Below are 14,368 nucleotides of genomic sequence, written 5' to 3'. Positions count from 1 at the left end.
ATATTTGTTTAGTGTAGTTGCTAAATACTGAAAATAGGGAATTTTCCAGAAACAATATACTGGAAATGTTCCTGGAAATTAGGGATAGTTGGCAACTATGAATTTTCTAGTAAGTGACTTCACATTGGAGGCAGTCATTTTTGAGCTTGTCCAATATTGTCAAGTATGGAGCCTATCAATTCATTAGAAACCAGTGACATCACTGAGGCACTTTATGCTACGGTGATGTCACTAAATCTTAGTGATATGATAGGCTGCTTATTCAAAGGTATTTGTCCAGCCCACAAAATGGCTGCCACTGCCAGTGTGTATAGGCAGCAGGTGGACTTTAATAACAGGCATAGAGATAAACATGGAGAACCAACTATAGTTGCCATGAGAGCACTATTACAGGCTTGTTAATTGCATTAATTTATATGACATCTATGAGATCTAGAGTACATGGCACTGCTGGTTAACATATTCTACAACATGTAATACTGACAACACATACTTATGCACGGGGCAATGGGCGAGCGACTTTGTTGGTAGCCTTTGGCACATCTATTGCACGTTATGCCAGTCACACCATCTTTGCAAGGACACTGCCCCGTAGTCTGATTACAGGTTTTGCCGGCCGCGCCAACCGGATGGCAGTCGCAGGCTGCGGGGTGGAACAGACAAGAAGGGATTGGAAAAAAGCAAAAGGTCAGAAGCCAAAACAAAAGTAGAACATTACACAGTGACACTTGCAGGGGAGGAGGTGGGAGCCAGGTTTGGAGCAGGGTAATAGCAATGGGTATATATATATCATGCAAGCCTTCTACTGAAGCATATACAAGCTACATTTTCAATGCATAAAATCATAATACATGAAACAGTTATAGTCTAATCAAAGGGCATATGACCACTACACACAATGGATGCAGCAATTTTGTGGTCACAAAATGTTATTTTTATTTGCGAGAATGCAGCTTAGCAACTCACTAAGCACCAGCGTCTTACAAATATTCCACAAAGAATGCCTCAGTGCTGTCACTAGTTCTTAGTGTGTTGATAGGCTGCTTTCTCATGAATAGCAGTGGTTCAGCCATGTTGTGCCTCAGTAATGTGACTGCTTCCTAGTGAGAAGGCTGCATTTTCATAAACAGTGATTCTTCCCAAACTGGCTGCTTCTACTAGTGTGTAGGAGACAGGAGCATTTTAAACAAATTATTGCCATTGCTAGATTTCCATTAAAGTATACTAAATAATAATAAGACCTGTAAGGACATGTTTAAACATTGGGTGGCAAATTAACAGAAAAATACTAATATTTTAGTGCAATTTTAGTACAAACTTAATATTTTGTTGTAACTTTTTTCAATTATCAGCTCTGTAGCCATTATGGAAAATGTCTAATGAATGATACATGTGGCTACCTACTGCTGTAAGTTGCAATAAACGTTAAGTAAAATATGGGCATGAGTCTAAGGTAATCTGTGAGATACCAGCCATAGCATGTCCATAAGCAATCAGAGCATGCTGGGAATTGCATTTACACAGCAGCTAGATAACCATAGGTTACATTTCTCTGCTAGAACTTAATGTAACTATAACTGCTTCTTAGACAAAGTAAAATGAAATATCTGGTATGGAATCCAAGAAACATAGCTCCCGGTGGGAGCAGGGGGTCATATGTGCCCTCCGGGCTGGTCCCATAGTGGGTCACCTGGATTTTTTTCCCTTTAAAATAAGCTGCTGAGTCGAGTCTTGCCCCCTGGGCTAAACTTTGCCAGCCCCCCATCCAATGTGAAAAATGTTAGAATGCCCAGTAATAACTTATGAAGAAAACACCTGTCAGACAGGGGATAACCTGGCAGGTGCCATTAGATGCAACAAAGGCTCTGCTGTGTAAATGCAACTCTACATAAATTATAGACCTTTACTTATTGCTTGTTGTATCCAGAGGCAACAAAATAATCATATCTATCCCCGAGATAAAAAATGGATGAAGTTTGAGTTTCTCTTTAACTATGTAACTGTGGTGGTCATTTATAAAAAACTGGTGCTTTCCTTTTTTGACCTGGGCTTCAAACGCTACAGCTAGAATAGGACTGTTTGTTATGGCTGTACCACCTTTTTCATTTTCACCAGTTTTCATAAATGTCTTCCACTCATACTTGCCAACTTTGTAACTCTCCCATCCCCTCTCTTGATCTGAGGTCAAGTTACATGTGCATGGGGGGGTATTCCATGGTGCAACAGAACACTTAATTTTGTTCCTGCCTCCTGTGGTGCAATGCCGTGATCTAGCGTTGTGCTGCGGGGCCAAAATGACAGGAGTCGCAGCAATACGCATCATCAAGGCCTCCATCTCATCCAATTCACTAAGAAGTGGGCGGGATCCTAGATAAAGACCTGCTATCCCGGGAATCTGAGAGTAGTACCCGAAATTTGGATAAAGAGTGGACAAGTATGCTCCTGTCTCTTGTGGTCGTTCTTGCAAATATTATGCAGCATATTCCTGAAAAAAATTGTGTTATATATACAATTTCGCAATATTTTACTGCGATTATATTGAGGCTAATATTTTTTTGCAGTTTAGATTGGTTTAGAAAGTCACTACTGTCAGTTCAGCTTCACATAGCGCCAGTTATTTTATTTTTGCTGGTGCTGTCCATGAATGATACATTTAAATCAGCAACGTACTATGGCAATAATGTTGCCTGTGGAAATTGTACTGCAAGATCATTCTCCTGAATGAAGACAGAGGGCTAGATTTACTAGGCTGCGGGTTTGAAAAAGTGGGGATGTTGCCTATAGCAACCAATCAGATTCTAGCTTTCATTTATTTAGTACCTTCTACAAAATGACAGCTAGAATCTGATTGGTTGCTATAGACAACATCCCCACTTTTTCCAACCCGCAGCTTAGTAAATCTAGCCCAGAGTCTTTCTTATTAAGGAAGTGAATCCAAATGCAACCAATTAGCTAAATGATGGGCAACAAGCAGCCTGGGGCTGAATACCACCCTCTGAGACTTCACCTGCAGTCTCCAGCTCCTTCCTCCTTTATTGCAGGATTTGTGTGCTAAAGCCTGTAACGCTGTTTAAAATGTCTAGTGCTATGTTATTACAGATAGATGTCTCTTTCTTTAATAAAGATAAAGAAAGATATAAAATAACTAATTGAGAAGAAGGATAATTTGTGGCCCTTTTGAAATGCAGCCCTTGAAATGTAGCAGGTTGCCCATCATTAAATCAGCCTCTTGCTTTCATTTGTAAATATAGATTTGATTGGTTACTAGGAGTTACGTACAGGTGTACATTATGCCTTATGCGATTAAACAATTCTCCTTACCATGAGGCATCTAAAGTATATTTAATACAACAAATGTGCTGGGACTTATAGTAACCAATCAGCTGCCATTTTGTTACAGCTGTTTATAAATTGAAAGTTAGCATTTGATTGCTTGTTGTGGGTTACAGCAAATTGAAAGAAAGGAAAAAATTACCTGATGACTTAATTTTCTGCCTGATATTTGACCTGTAGTCACATATTTATGTACATAAATAGAGATTAAATTAATCATTTAGTTATCTGATGTCTGGAGGGCTTACAAACTATTTGGCTTGTTTTCTTACTCATCAAAATTACCTCAGTGGGAGCAGATGTAATGGGCCTGATTCATTGAGAAAAGTAAAGCAAGAAAAAGTGTAACTTTGCACTTGGGCAAAACCATGTTGCATTGGAGGGGGAGATAAATTGAAAATGTGGTGACAGATTTATAGATGAGGTAGGACATGTCCTAGATCAACTTTACATTTCAGTATAAAACTAAAGCTATCAAGTATTTGTGTGATACATGAAAAAGCAGTCAGTATTGTCCTTATGTGCAAAATAATAAACTAGTTTTCACCCCTTGCATGTAACATGGTTTGTCCAGGAGCAAACTTACTTCTTTTTTTTCTGCCTTACTTTCTTTAATGAATCATGCTCTATTTGAGGAGGCAAAATATAGAAAATAAGAGCTGTTGTCATCAGTTAAAGAGTAATAAAAAATGAAAAAAAGGAAAAATAAATATATATATATATATATATATATATATATATATATATATATATTTATTTATTTTTTTTACTATGGAACAAGAAGCTCTGAAAACTGAAAGTGTTTGAACAACCTAATCCCTGTGTATTTTTTTTTTCCTCACAAAAGGTGGCGAATGTTTTATGATGCATGTAAAATGCCAAGAGAAAATGTCAGAAAAAGGAATGCTACTTGCGTCATTCTGCCCTTGTGTCAATCAGTTTTACTAGAGTCAATGACTTGCGTCAACAAAAACTGAAATGCTGCTTTACATTTTTTATTTTTTTGGCCTGTGAAATTTTAAAATTTACATAGGATTCCAGTTTTGCAGCAGATCTTAGTAATACAACACCAATTGAAAAACAACTGTGATTTATCTATGGAAACTTAATAAGTAACTGTGCTGTCAAACCACTTAAAACATGTTGTTTGGTGGCTATATGTCCGGGAATGCCTCCTTGGCATCTAAGAGGTTAATGCACCTGCTTGCTCACACAGGTGCACTGAGCAATGTAAAATGTATGCACACACGTAACACCTGGCATGTCACCCTGCAGTACGTTTGTCAAAGAACATGCTGAAAGGTCATGCTATATATTTGTCTCACTCTGCACCAAAAAAAGCAACAAAATCAGAAAGCGAATGAATGTGGGTGAACCTGGGGAGATGTGGGAGTAGGTCTCACAAAGGACAAAGACGTGGAGAATGGGGGGGGGGGGGGGAGGTTATTTCAGAAACGCTGCATTCTTCCTCTGACTTATATATGCTTTGGCATTGGTGAACTAAAAAACACACTGTGTTCACATGGAACCTTCCTGAGGACAAGATGGATGCAGTTAGGCTAATCACAGTACCAAAAATTAAACCCTTATGAAAATCCAAGTATTAAGCTCTTGGTTTACAGCAGGTTTGCAACACATCTATGGTGTTCTGGCAAACCAAGGATTAACAGGCTAAACCTTTGGAGAATTTGTTTTGACCAAGTGGATTAAAGATATCAAAATTGAGCTATTGAGAGGGGACAGAGAGGTAGAAGAAAGATGGATGGAAACCTATTCCTCATGCATCCCCGCAGCATGTGAATTCTCTGACATAGGAGATTAATAAACATTAATACTTTAATATAGCGAGGCAGCTATGTATTTTATAAAGCTTCTTTCTATACAATGGTAGGGTGTAACTGTGATAAGGCGGGGTAGCTCGGGTCTACCTTATTGCTGTAGCCCTCTTCACGAAGGAATTTGGTGTCAGAGTTTAGATTGCAGATTTAATTTCAGTATTGTCCCAGTGCCTGAAACACAATATAGTGGAAGTGGAGGTTAATCCGGGGATGAAATAATGAACCTACCTTCCACTTAATATGCATCAGGGTGAAGGGGGGGAGGGGGCAGCTCCAACCTTCAGTGGATAAACACTGAACCTCACCCTACTTTCTAAAAAAGTATAGTACGGTTTGGGTTTGTCCTTCTGGGCTGAAAACTGCTAACACTCCCTTACCAAGTGAATTCACCTGCAAGTAATCATACCAATTTATGGACCCATCATGTTGAAAGATAAACAAATTTCTAATAAAACATTCTAACTTCAACTGAAACACAAAAACATTACATGATTGTTGTACTTTGCTTCCTAAGAGTGACACTTATAAGACTGGCGCCGCCTTCCTCAGAGTGAGACTGGTAATAAATGTCTGGCGTCGCATTTCTCAGAGTGAGACTGATATTACTTAATTGGCGCCACCTTCCTCAAAGTGACACTGGTATTAAATAATTGTGCCACCTTTCTCAGAGTGACACTGGTATTAAATAATTGTGCCACCTTTCTCAGAGTGACACTGGTAATAAATAATTGTGCCACCTTTCTCAGAGTGACACTGGTATTAAATAATTGTGCCACCTTTCTCAGAGTGACACTGGTAATAAATAATTGTGCCACCTTTCTCAGAGTGACACTGGTATTAAATAATTGTGCCACCTTTCTCAGAGTGACACTGGTAATAAATAATTGGCGCCGCCTTCCTCAGGGTGACACTGGTAATACATAATTGGTGCCACCTTTCTCAGGGTGACACTGGTAATACATAATTGGCGCCGCCTTCCTCAGGGTGACACTGGTAATAAATGACTAGTTCCGCCTTCCTCAGAGTAACACTGGTAATACATAATTGGCACGGCCTTCCTTGTGACTAAAGCTTCACATGTATACCAATGCCTGGAAATTGGCAATGCGGTCTAACATGCCATGTACTCAGGGCCGGATTAAGGGGATGGAGGCCCCTGGGCTAAGGGGGCCTCCATTCCCCCGTGAGGGCCCCCCCCCCGTGGTCCGAGCCGAGCCGCCCGCCCCCTTCCCCCCCCCCCCCCGGCACTTACCTCCTTCTCCTCCTTCCCCGGTGCGCTGTACGCTCTTTACTGAGGAGATCTCGTGAGAGTGAGACTCACGAGATCTCCTCAGTAAGGAGACTACAGCTCGCCAGGGAAGGACCGCAGTGAAAGTGCTCAGCAGCACTGATCGCGCTGGGGCGCCCCCGCCCCCGACCGATCAATACTGCTGCTGAGCACTTTCAAGGGCCCCCTGGATGCCAGAGGCCCCTGGGCTGTAGCCCAGTTAGCCCTATGGTTAATCTGGTCCTGCATGTACTGCAGAATTTCATTCACAGGGCTGAATGTGACTTTAAGGAGTATATGCCTGTTAGTGTGAGAACAGCTGACAACACCTGCATCCACATACTCACGTGTCCCCTCTTTCTCTCTCTGATGTGTTTGCACTGGCCCCTTTCCCTCCACCCTCTAGTGACTGGGACTCTCTCCCTCCAATCTGCCCCAAAAATATGTCTGGGACCATTCGTCAAAGCTTCTAGCCTTTATACCAAAATGTTCACCCTCTTCCCCCTCCCTTACCTCTCTCTCCCTCCCTAGGTCTGCTTAACCTGTTCAATGCAGCCCACTGTCCCCTGGTATGCACACCTGTGCAGGGCTTAAAGGGGGGTGGTTGGGACGCATAAAGGAAACATTAACCTCTTTTTCTGTCACTGGAATTTAACATTTTGGCTGCCAGCAGAAGAGGTATGTTAGATCTACCTGCCAAAAAAGAAGGGTTAATCTTTTTTGTTGGCAAATAGATCCAAAAGTCTCAGGATCAGCAGTAGACAAGTTATGGCACTCCAAATCTTGTGGATCAACAAGTCCCAGCATGCCCTGTCAGCTTCTGGCTAGCATGGCATGCTTAGACTTGTAGTTCGACGACAGCTGGAGAGCACTAGATTGCCTGTGCCTGCTCTGAACAATACAAGCAGCAGAGGGAAAAGAAGACATATGTTCTTACTGGGACTTAATGTATCTACCTGCCTATTTCTAATATTCAGAGTTACTAACTCCCTGTATTTAATGATTTGCAGATTATTCATTTATATTCTTCTCTAAAATATCAACATTGCATTGCACTCCCCCAACTATCTCGCTGCAGATAGATATTGATTTATTTTTAAATAGGTACACACAATTGCCCTGAAACTGAATTCATTATGACCTTTTATTTCCTGAACATCTGAGAAATTATTTCTTAGAACTCTATTCCTGTGTGAACAATAGCAACCTCCATTCTTACTGGATCAAAGGTAGTTCTACATTACAGACACTGTTTGTACACTAGAAAATAATGCAAGGAAAGCTGGAGCACCTTAGTCATATTTGCTCAAAATATAGTAAGAAGAACAGGACTGGGAGAGGTTGGCTACCGCCTATTTCAGGCCCTCTACTCAATTTCATCAGGGACCCCAACTGCACAGATTATGGGTGCCCTCAGGCTAGGCAACTCCCTGGGGTGTCGGGCAAGATGGTGGGGTATTATATTAACATTAAAAAAATATTGATAAACTTCTCGCAAAAGACAAAGCCCCTAGTCCAGATGGTTTCGTTAATGCCTTCTACATCACATTTAGGTCAAAGCTGGCCACGCTTCTCACCAATCTTTATAACAATGTTTTGACGGGCGGTAGCTTCCCAGCTGAGATGTTGGAGGCACAAATAATAACTATCCCCAAACCTGGTAAGGACCATTCAGATTGTAAGAACTACAGATCCATAGCTCTACTCAACACTGACCTAAAAATTTATGCTAGGTTGATAGCTGACCGTCTTAATCCTTTTTTACCACAGTTGATCCATCCGGATCCGGTTGGCTTCATATTGGGTCATCAGGCATCAGATAATACGTGCCTCATTTTGGAATTGGTGGACCTCCTGTCAGGGACCGGAGAGGAGCTTGTTATGCTTTCTCAGGATGCAGAGAAAGCTTTTGATAGGCTTCACTGGCTTTATATGAAAGAAGTATTACTTAAATTTGGAATACAGGGAAATATACTACACTCCATATTGGCCCTATATCAGGGACCTTCTGCGAGGGTATTTAGTAACAGTTTCCTATTTTCCCCTTTCCCTATCAACAATGGAACAAGGCAGGGGTGCCCCCTCTACCCTCTGATGTTTATTCTGGCCATAGAACCTCTAGCACATACAATTAGACAGGAATCGAACTTCCAGAATATACCTCAAAATACACACAAACTGTGTCTGTTCGCAGACAATGTATTCCTAGTCCTATTTGTTACCAGCCCAGAGACCTTGTTGTCAGTCTTAAAACACATCTTGGAGCAATCCTCACTATCGACCCTGCAAAACCAATTTCCTTTTGTTTGGGTAAGGGACTTCCTGTCTTATCTGGGTATACACATTCCCCCTACCCTATCTACTATATTTAAAATTTCTCCATGATTTTTCTCCATCTTTCCTCCTTGGCCAAGAATTGGATTAACTTCGAGGTCTCCTGGCTGGGCCGCATCGCTGCCTTTAAAATTATGTTGTTACCCAAACTAATATGTTGTTTTCGCACTATACCATATATTGTACCTAAACAATTGATGGCCCGCTTCCATACACTAATGATGACATACGTGTGGAGACAGAAACGCCCCCTTCTCACCCACAAACGTATGGCTCTATCTAAGCAGCGTGGAGGTCTGATGCTTCCCAACTGAACTCACTACCAAGAAGCCTGTATATTGAGCCACCTGCGGGATTGGGCACTTCCCCAAGCCTCTAAGCCATGGGTAGACATTGAAAGGGTCCTGTGCCCTAGCTATCCTCTATTGAACCTTCTCTGAACTCCCAGGGCCACCCACCCCTTAGCTACCTATAGACTAGTGTCCATCTCAGACGCCATGCAGGTGTGGGACAGGGTTATTGGGTTACATACAGATTTTGCATTTCCATCCCTTCAAGCAGTATCCAAATTCATTCCAGATTTAAATCTCAACACCTGGAAAGATAGGGGGATTGCCTTCCTATCAGATTTGTTTGCCCAGAGCCTCTTTCTTCCCTTCTCTCTGCTCCAAGATTGTTATAGCTTACCCTCATCGGTGACATATAAGTACTTTAGGCACTGGGTGGTGACTGTCTCTAAGACCCCTTACTCTCTCTCCTCGCTCCCACCGCCTGTTTTAGAAAGACTGACAAAGGGTGACAATGTAGGCGGAATAACGTTCTGTATCAAATACCTCCTCTCCTTGATCCCTTCCACTAAAGCCCCAGCCCAACTTCGGTGGGAAGCAGATGTGAGCTTAAGCTTCACCCCGCAACAATGGGAGAAAATCTATGTAACTTCCCATCGCATGTCAAAATGCATCAATCACACAGAGATGCAGGTCAAAATCCTCAATCGGCTATACCTTACCCCAGACTGGCTACACAAGATCTGGCCAAACCAATCAAAATTCTGCTGGCACCACTGTGGTAGCTGATGTCTTTCACTTCTTCTGGACATGCCCAGTGCTTCAGCCACTCTGTGGTAAGGTATTTGCCCTGATCTCCACTGTTTTTAAAACCACCGTTGCTCCAGACACCGCCTGCTCTACTTCATGTATACCCGACTTCCAATCCTAAACAAGACCGATATCTTTTTGGGCACATATTGATAGCTGCTAGAGCGACAATAGCCCAAAACTGGAAGTCCCCCGCCTCCCCTACTGTTACCCGAATAATTTCCAAGATTCAGTACAGCTTTGAGATGGAAACAATAGACATGCCCTATACCACATCTGCATCAGCTCCCATTATGAGATGGTTTAGGTGGCATGAATATGTCACAGATGGCCCTGGGTCGCCACGGACTCCCCACCATTCCCCTCTCCAGTGATCCTCAGAGAATTCCCCCAGCCCAACGAACAGACTACACCCTCCGGCACCCCTGTCATGCTGGGAGTAGTTTCAGGCTGTCAAAATGAAAGTTTCTGTGTTTTGATGTATACTTGCTGTCTTCTGTATGTATATTGCTGATTTTATAAGCATATATATTTTTTAAAAGTTTCAATAAAAATATTGATGATAAAAAAAATATTGATAAAAAGGTGGAATTAGCCTCTCAGGTAACTCTGAAAAATTGAATCTAGCTCTACTGATTTTTACCATTGTCCCATAACTTATCTAGCCAAATTTCTATGAAAGTCTGTCCCACTTTACTGAATTGATTTAATAAATTGGGACTGAGCTTTCCCACTGCCATGGAAGTCTACAGAAGATACATTATATATTATGATATATTCACAATATATACATATAAACACATATGCAGTACAGTAACGCTCAGAGAGATGTTATCACAACATCCCAGCTGAGATTGGAGAAGCAGAATAGACATTTCACACCAACACGTTTATAGGACAGGCATCCCTCACCTTTGCATGCCTTTCTGTGGGTAATAGGTTTGGTCATGTCCCGATAATAACCTTCCTTGCAGTAGTGGCAGTGTCGGCCGGCCGTGTTATGCCGGCAGTTCAAGCAGACCCCTCCACTCCGTCGGCCTGACAGCTTGAACAGCTCCATGTTGAAGCGGCAGCGGCGGGCATGCAGGTTACAGTTACAGGCTGGAGAAAGACAAGGATAGAGATAAGCATGTTAGACCTACTGCCATCAAACACAAGCACAGCCAAGAGTTGCAGTTCAGTCAATGACTGCTACAGAATAGAATATTATAAATTGTTAGAGGGGGGAGAGAAACTTAAACTGCAAATAAACCCACTGCTGATTGTTAATCAAAGCTTGTGTGTTATTAACATATACCTAGCTAAATTTGTACAGCATTCTGCAAATATCCACAACCTAAAGCTTCATCATCACCATTTATTTATATAGCGCCACTGATTCCGCAGCGCTGTATAGAGAACTCATTCACATCAGTCCCTGCCCCATTAGAGCTTACAGTCTAATTTCCCTAACACACACACACAGAAGACAGAGAGAGAGACTAGGGTAAATTTTTCTTTGATAGCAGCCAATTAACCTACTAGTACTAGAAGGAAACCCACGCAAACACGGGGAGAACATACAAACTCCTCACAGCCATGGTCGGGATTTGAACTCATGACCCCAGCGCTGTGAGGCAGAAGTGCTAACCACTTAGCCACCGTGCTGCCCCAAATGATTGGACGGAGTATTTGTGTTTTCAGGAGACTGTAAACCAGAGTGGTGTAATCAAACATTACTGATGATGTCATCACAATTTTAAAGAGGCGTAAATGACATGCTCTCCTTTTTTGATCATTTGGGTCCATATTAGCTGTTAGTCATTGGGGTATAAAAGAAACAGTTGATGTTGCATATAGCAAATAATGAAATTGTAGCTACTACTTTCTAGTGCAGTTTACAGAATGAAAGCAAACACTTAACCGGTTGCTATGGCAACACCACTTATTTCTTTGCACTAGTTTTCATAAATGTCTCAGAATTGTGACATGTATCTTTTGCTGTGTGCGATGAAAGAAACACTGTCACACAAAGCTGTAGTAGAATGTCAGCACTTTGTATCAATACGCACCAGCCAACGGGCTATGATGATACAAATATAAATATTATATATATATTAGAGATGCTCAGGCTCGGTTTTCTGAAAACCGAGCCCACCCGAACTTAGGGGATTTGAGTATGCTCGCGAGCCGGCTCGTTACTTTCATGCGTCCTCGGATCTGAATCTAGGCAAAAAGTCATTGTTGCGTTGTCGGATCTCACGGGTTTTGGTACCTCCCTCCCCAGGAGATCCAGCACCATTGCTCACAGAAAAACAGGGGTAGCAGTGTTCTTGTCACTCTCTAGTCTCCAGTGCCATTGCTCACAGAAAAACAGGGGTAGCAGTGTTCTTGTGACTCTCCAGTCTCCAGTGCCATTGCTCACAGAAAAACAGGGGTAGCAGTGTTCTTGTGACTCTCCAGTGCCATTGCTCATACAGAAAAAGGAGAGGTAGCAGTGTTCTTGTCACTTTAAAAAATTTTACTGGAAATTATTGTAAATTTAATGTTATTGAGGTTAATAATAATGTAGGGATAAAAAAAGAGCCAAATTATGTGATTTTAACAATAAAAAAAAAATCGGGATTCTAGAAGATAAATCGGGATCCAAACCAAAACACGCAAGGGGTTTTTGCCAAAACCAAAACACAAAGTTAATCCAGATTCAAAACCAAAACCAAAATATGGGGCTCAGTGAAGATCTCTAGTATATATTTAGGATATATTAAGTGTCATGGCCTCTGTAGGTCTAATTGCGCAAAAATGTAATGCATTTGTTCTGCACAGTTACAAATTGTAAGTGTCAAACTATACACACAGACTTGCGCTGCAGGACAGGAAGATATTAATGCACATACTGTACCGCAGCATGTAATGGGTTACAAAGTACACAAAGGGTTAATATGCATATACTATTGTTCTGATTATCACCCCTTCATTACTTGTTTCCCAGTCATGAAATGCTCCTAAAATTTTCTGAAGGTCATTTGTTTGCATCGAAGAGTAATAGGACATCACTGATCTGAAAGGTCAGCGACACATCCGGTTAGGTACGACAAAGATAGAGGTGACACAACATATTTAGAACTCATTGCACAGATACTATCCCTGAATCTTACAGTGGAAAGTGTAAAAGGATTACTAAGGTTGTGTCCACAATATTAAAGTGTACCAGTCATCTGCACACAATGGAACCAGCCACTTTGTGCCTCATGTCCATGTGGTGTCACTGATCTGCTGCGTTGTTATGAATATTGGTTTGGCCTCCAGAAAATGGCAGCCTCCACTATGTTTAGGCGACTGGCACACTTTAAGCAAGCTAATTCCATGACTTTGCCATATGTACACTCTATAATTATCCTGACTCCTAGGTAAGAAAAAAAGAACTTCAAGCCTCAGTGATAACTGCATATTAGAATTACAGATTTGTACCAGATATCTCATTTAGTAAAGCTGCATCAATTGTCAAACTCCCACCACTTTACAACCACCCCTTACATTAAATCAACTTTTCTGGGGGGTTTACTCTCTTAAAATGCTGCTCACACTTATTTATGACTTCAATTAATCATCAGAGAGGGGGGACATCAGGTCTTCTTTACATTTCCCTTTGCTGTGTATGACGTCTAACACAAGACCTGAAGACCACCAGTTCAGAGCTGCGTCATAATGTAATCCTTTTGAAAATGGCTGTGTACTCTTCCACACAGCAAGCGATGGCCGTTAGAACGCATCCTCTCCAACCCCTTATCTTGTTTCCAACTTTACATTCCACATAATCTTGTCATTCACTACTCCACAAAGCTAGGTGCTCATACGCCACATCCTGGGCAAACCTTTATTCCTCTGAGAACACTGTCACTGCTTGCACAAATCAAGGCGCGCATTGGAAACAAAAGCTCATTTTGTTCTGCAAGTAGATTATTTTGCACTTCATAGAGTATGTATGGATGTGTGAACTGTCAATTAAAAGGATACATTTGACACTGCAATATTCTTGCACCAATGTGACAGGAGCCTCACATCACTACTCTGTGCAGTGTAATCCCCAACTCTCAGTGTGTCACGTCTCCATCTCTATCCATACATCCTGCCCCTGTCACCTGCAGGCCTGTCCTCACCAACATAATCACACAAGAGCTGCTGTGATCAGTCTGATGTTCTAGTTGGCTACAGAATGTCCCCATCCCTGCCCACTTCAAAACTGGGAATACACGGATAAACAGGACATTAAAAATATTAAGCCACTTAGGACTCCCAGAAATCCAGGAGCCTCTCATATATTTTGGAAGAGTACCCATGTATAGGCACCAGAGATTTGTGGGTCTGCAGATATTTGGGGGACATTGTATTATGATCTACTGAAAAGGATCGACACTGTATAGAATGTCCCTATGTTCTCTGTATTGTATAGTGGTCACTAGAATGCAGTGTCTGAATTGTATAGTGGTCACTAGAATGCAGTGTCTGTATTGTATAGT

General features: G+C 41.7%; 1 protein-coding gene across 3 annotated transcripts in view; it reads right to left on the bottom strand.

Annotated features, from left to right (window-relative positions):
* The window catches only part of NTN1 (netrin 1), a 102,210-nt gene that overhangs the window by 25,961 nt on the left and 61,881 nt on the right, over window positions 1-14,368 (bottom strand). For 2 of the 3 annotated variants that reach the window (XM_075216953.1, XM_075216952.1), the window contains exons 3-4: window positions 10,782-10,970; window positions 494-643 (exon numbers count right to left, since the gene is read on the bottom strand). In XM_075216953.1, coding sequence (XP_075073054.1) covers window positions 494-643; window positions 10,782-10,970 — 339 coding nt within the window. The remainder of the gene's footprint in view (window positions 1-493; window positions 644-10,781; window positions 10,971-14,368) is intronic. The other variant, XM_075216954.1, reaches the window with a different exon arrangement.

This window comes from Mixophyes fleayi, chromosome 6, assembly GCF_038048845.1.
Source record: "Mixophyes fleayi isolate aMixFle1 chromosome 6, aMixFle1.hap1, whole genome shotgun sequence".
Lineage (NCBI taxonomy): Eukaryota > Metazoa > Chordata > Amphibia > Anura > Limnodynastidae > Mixophyes > Mixophyes fleayi.
Note: the sequence above shows the minus strand (reverse complement) of the source record. Positions and strands in the feature narration are given on the sequence as shown.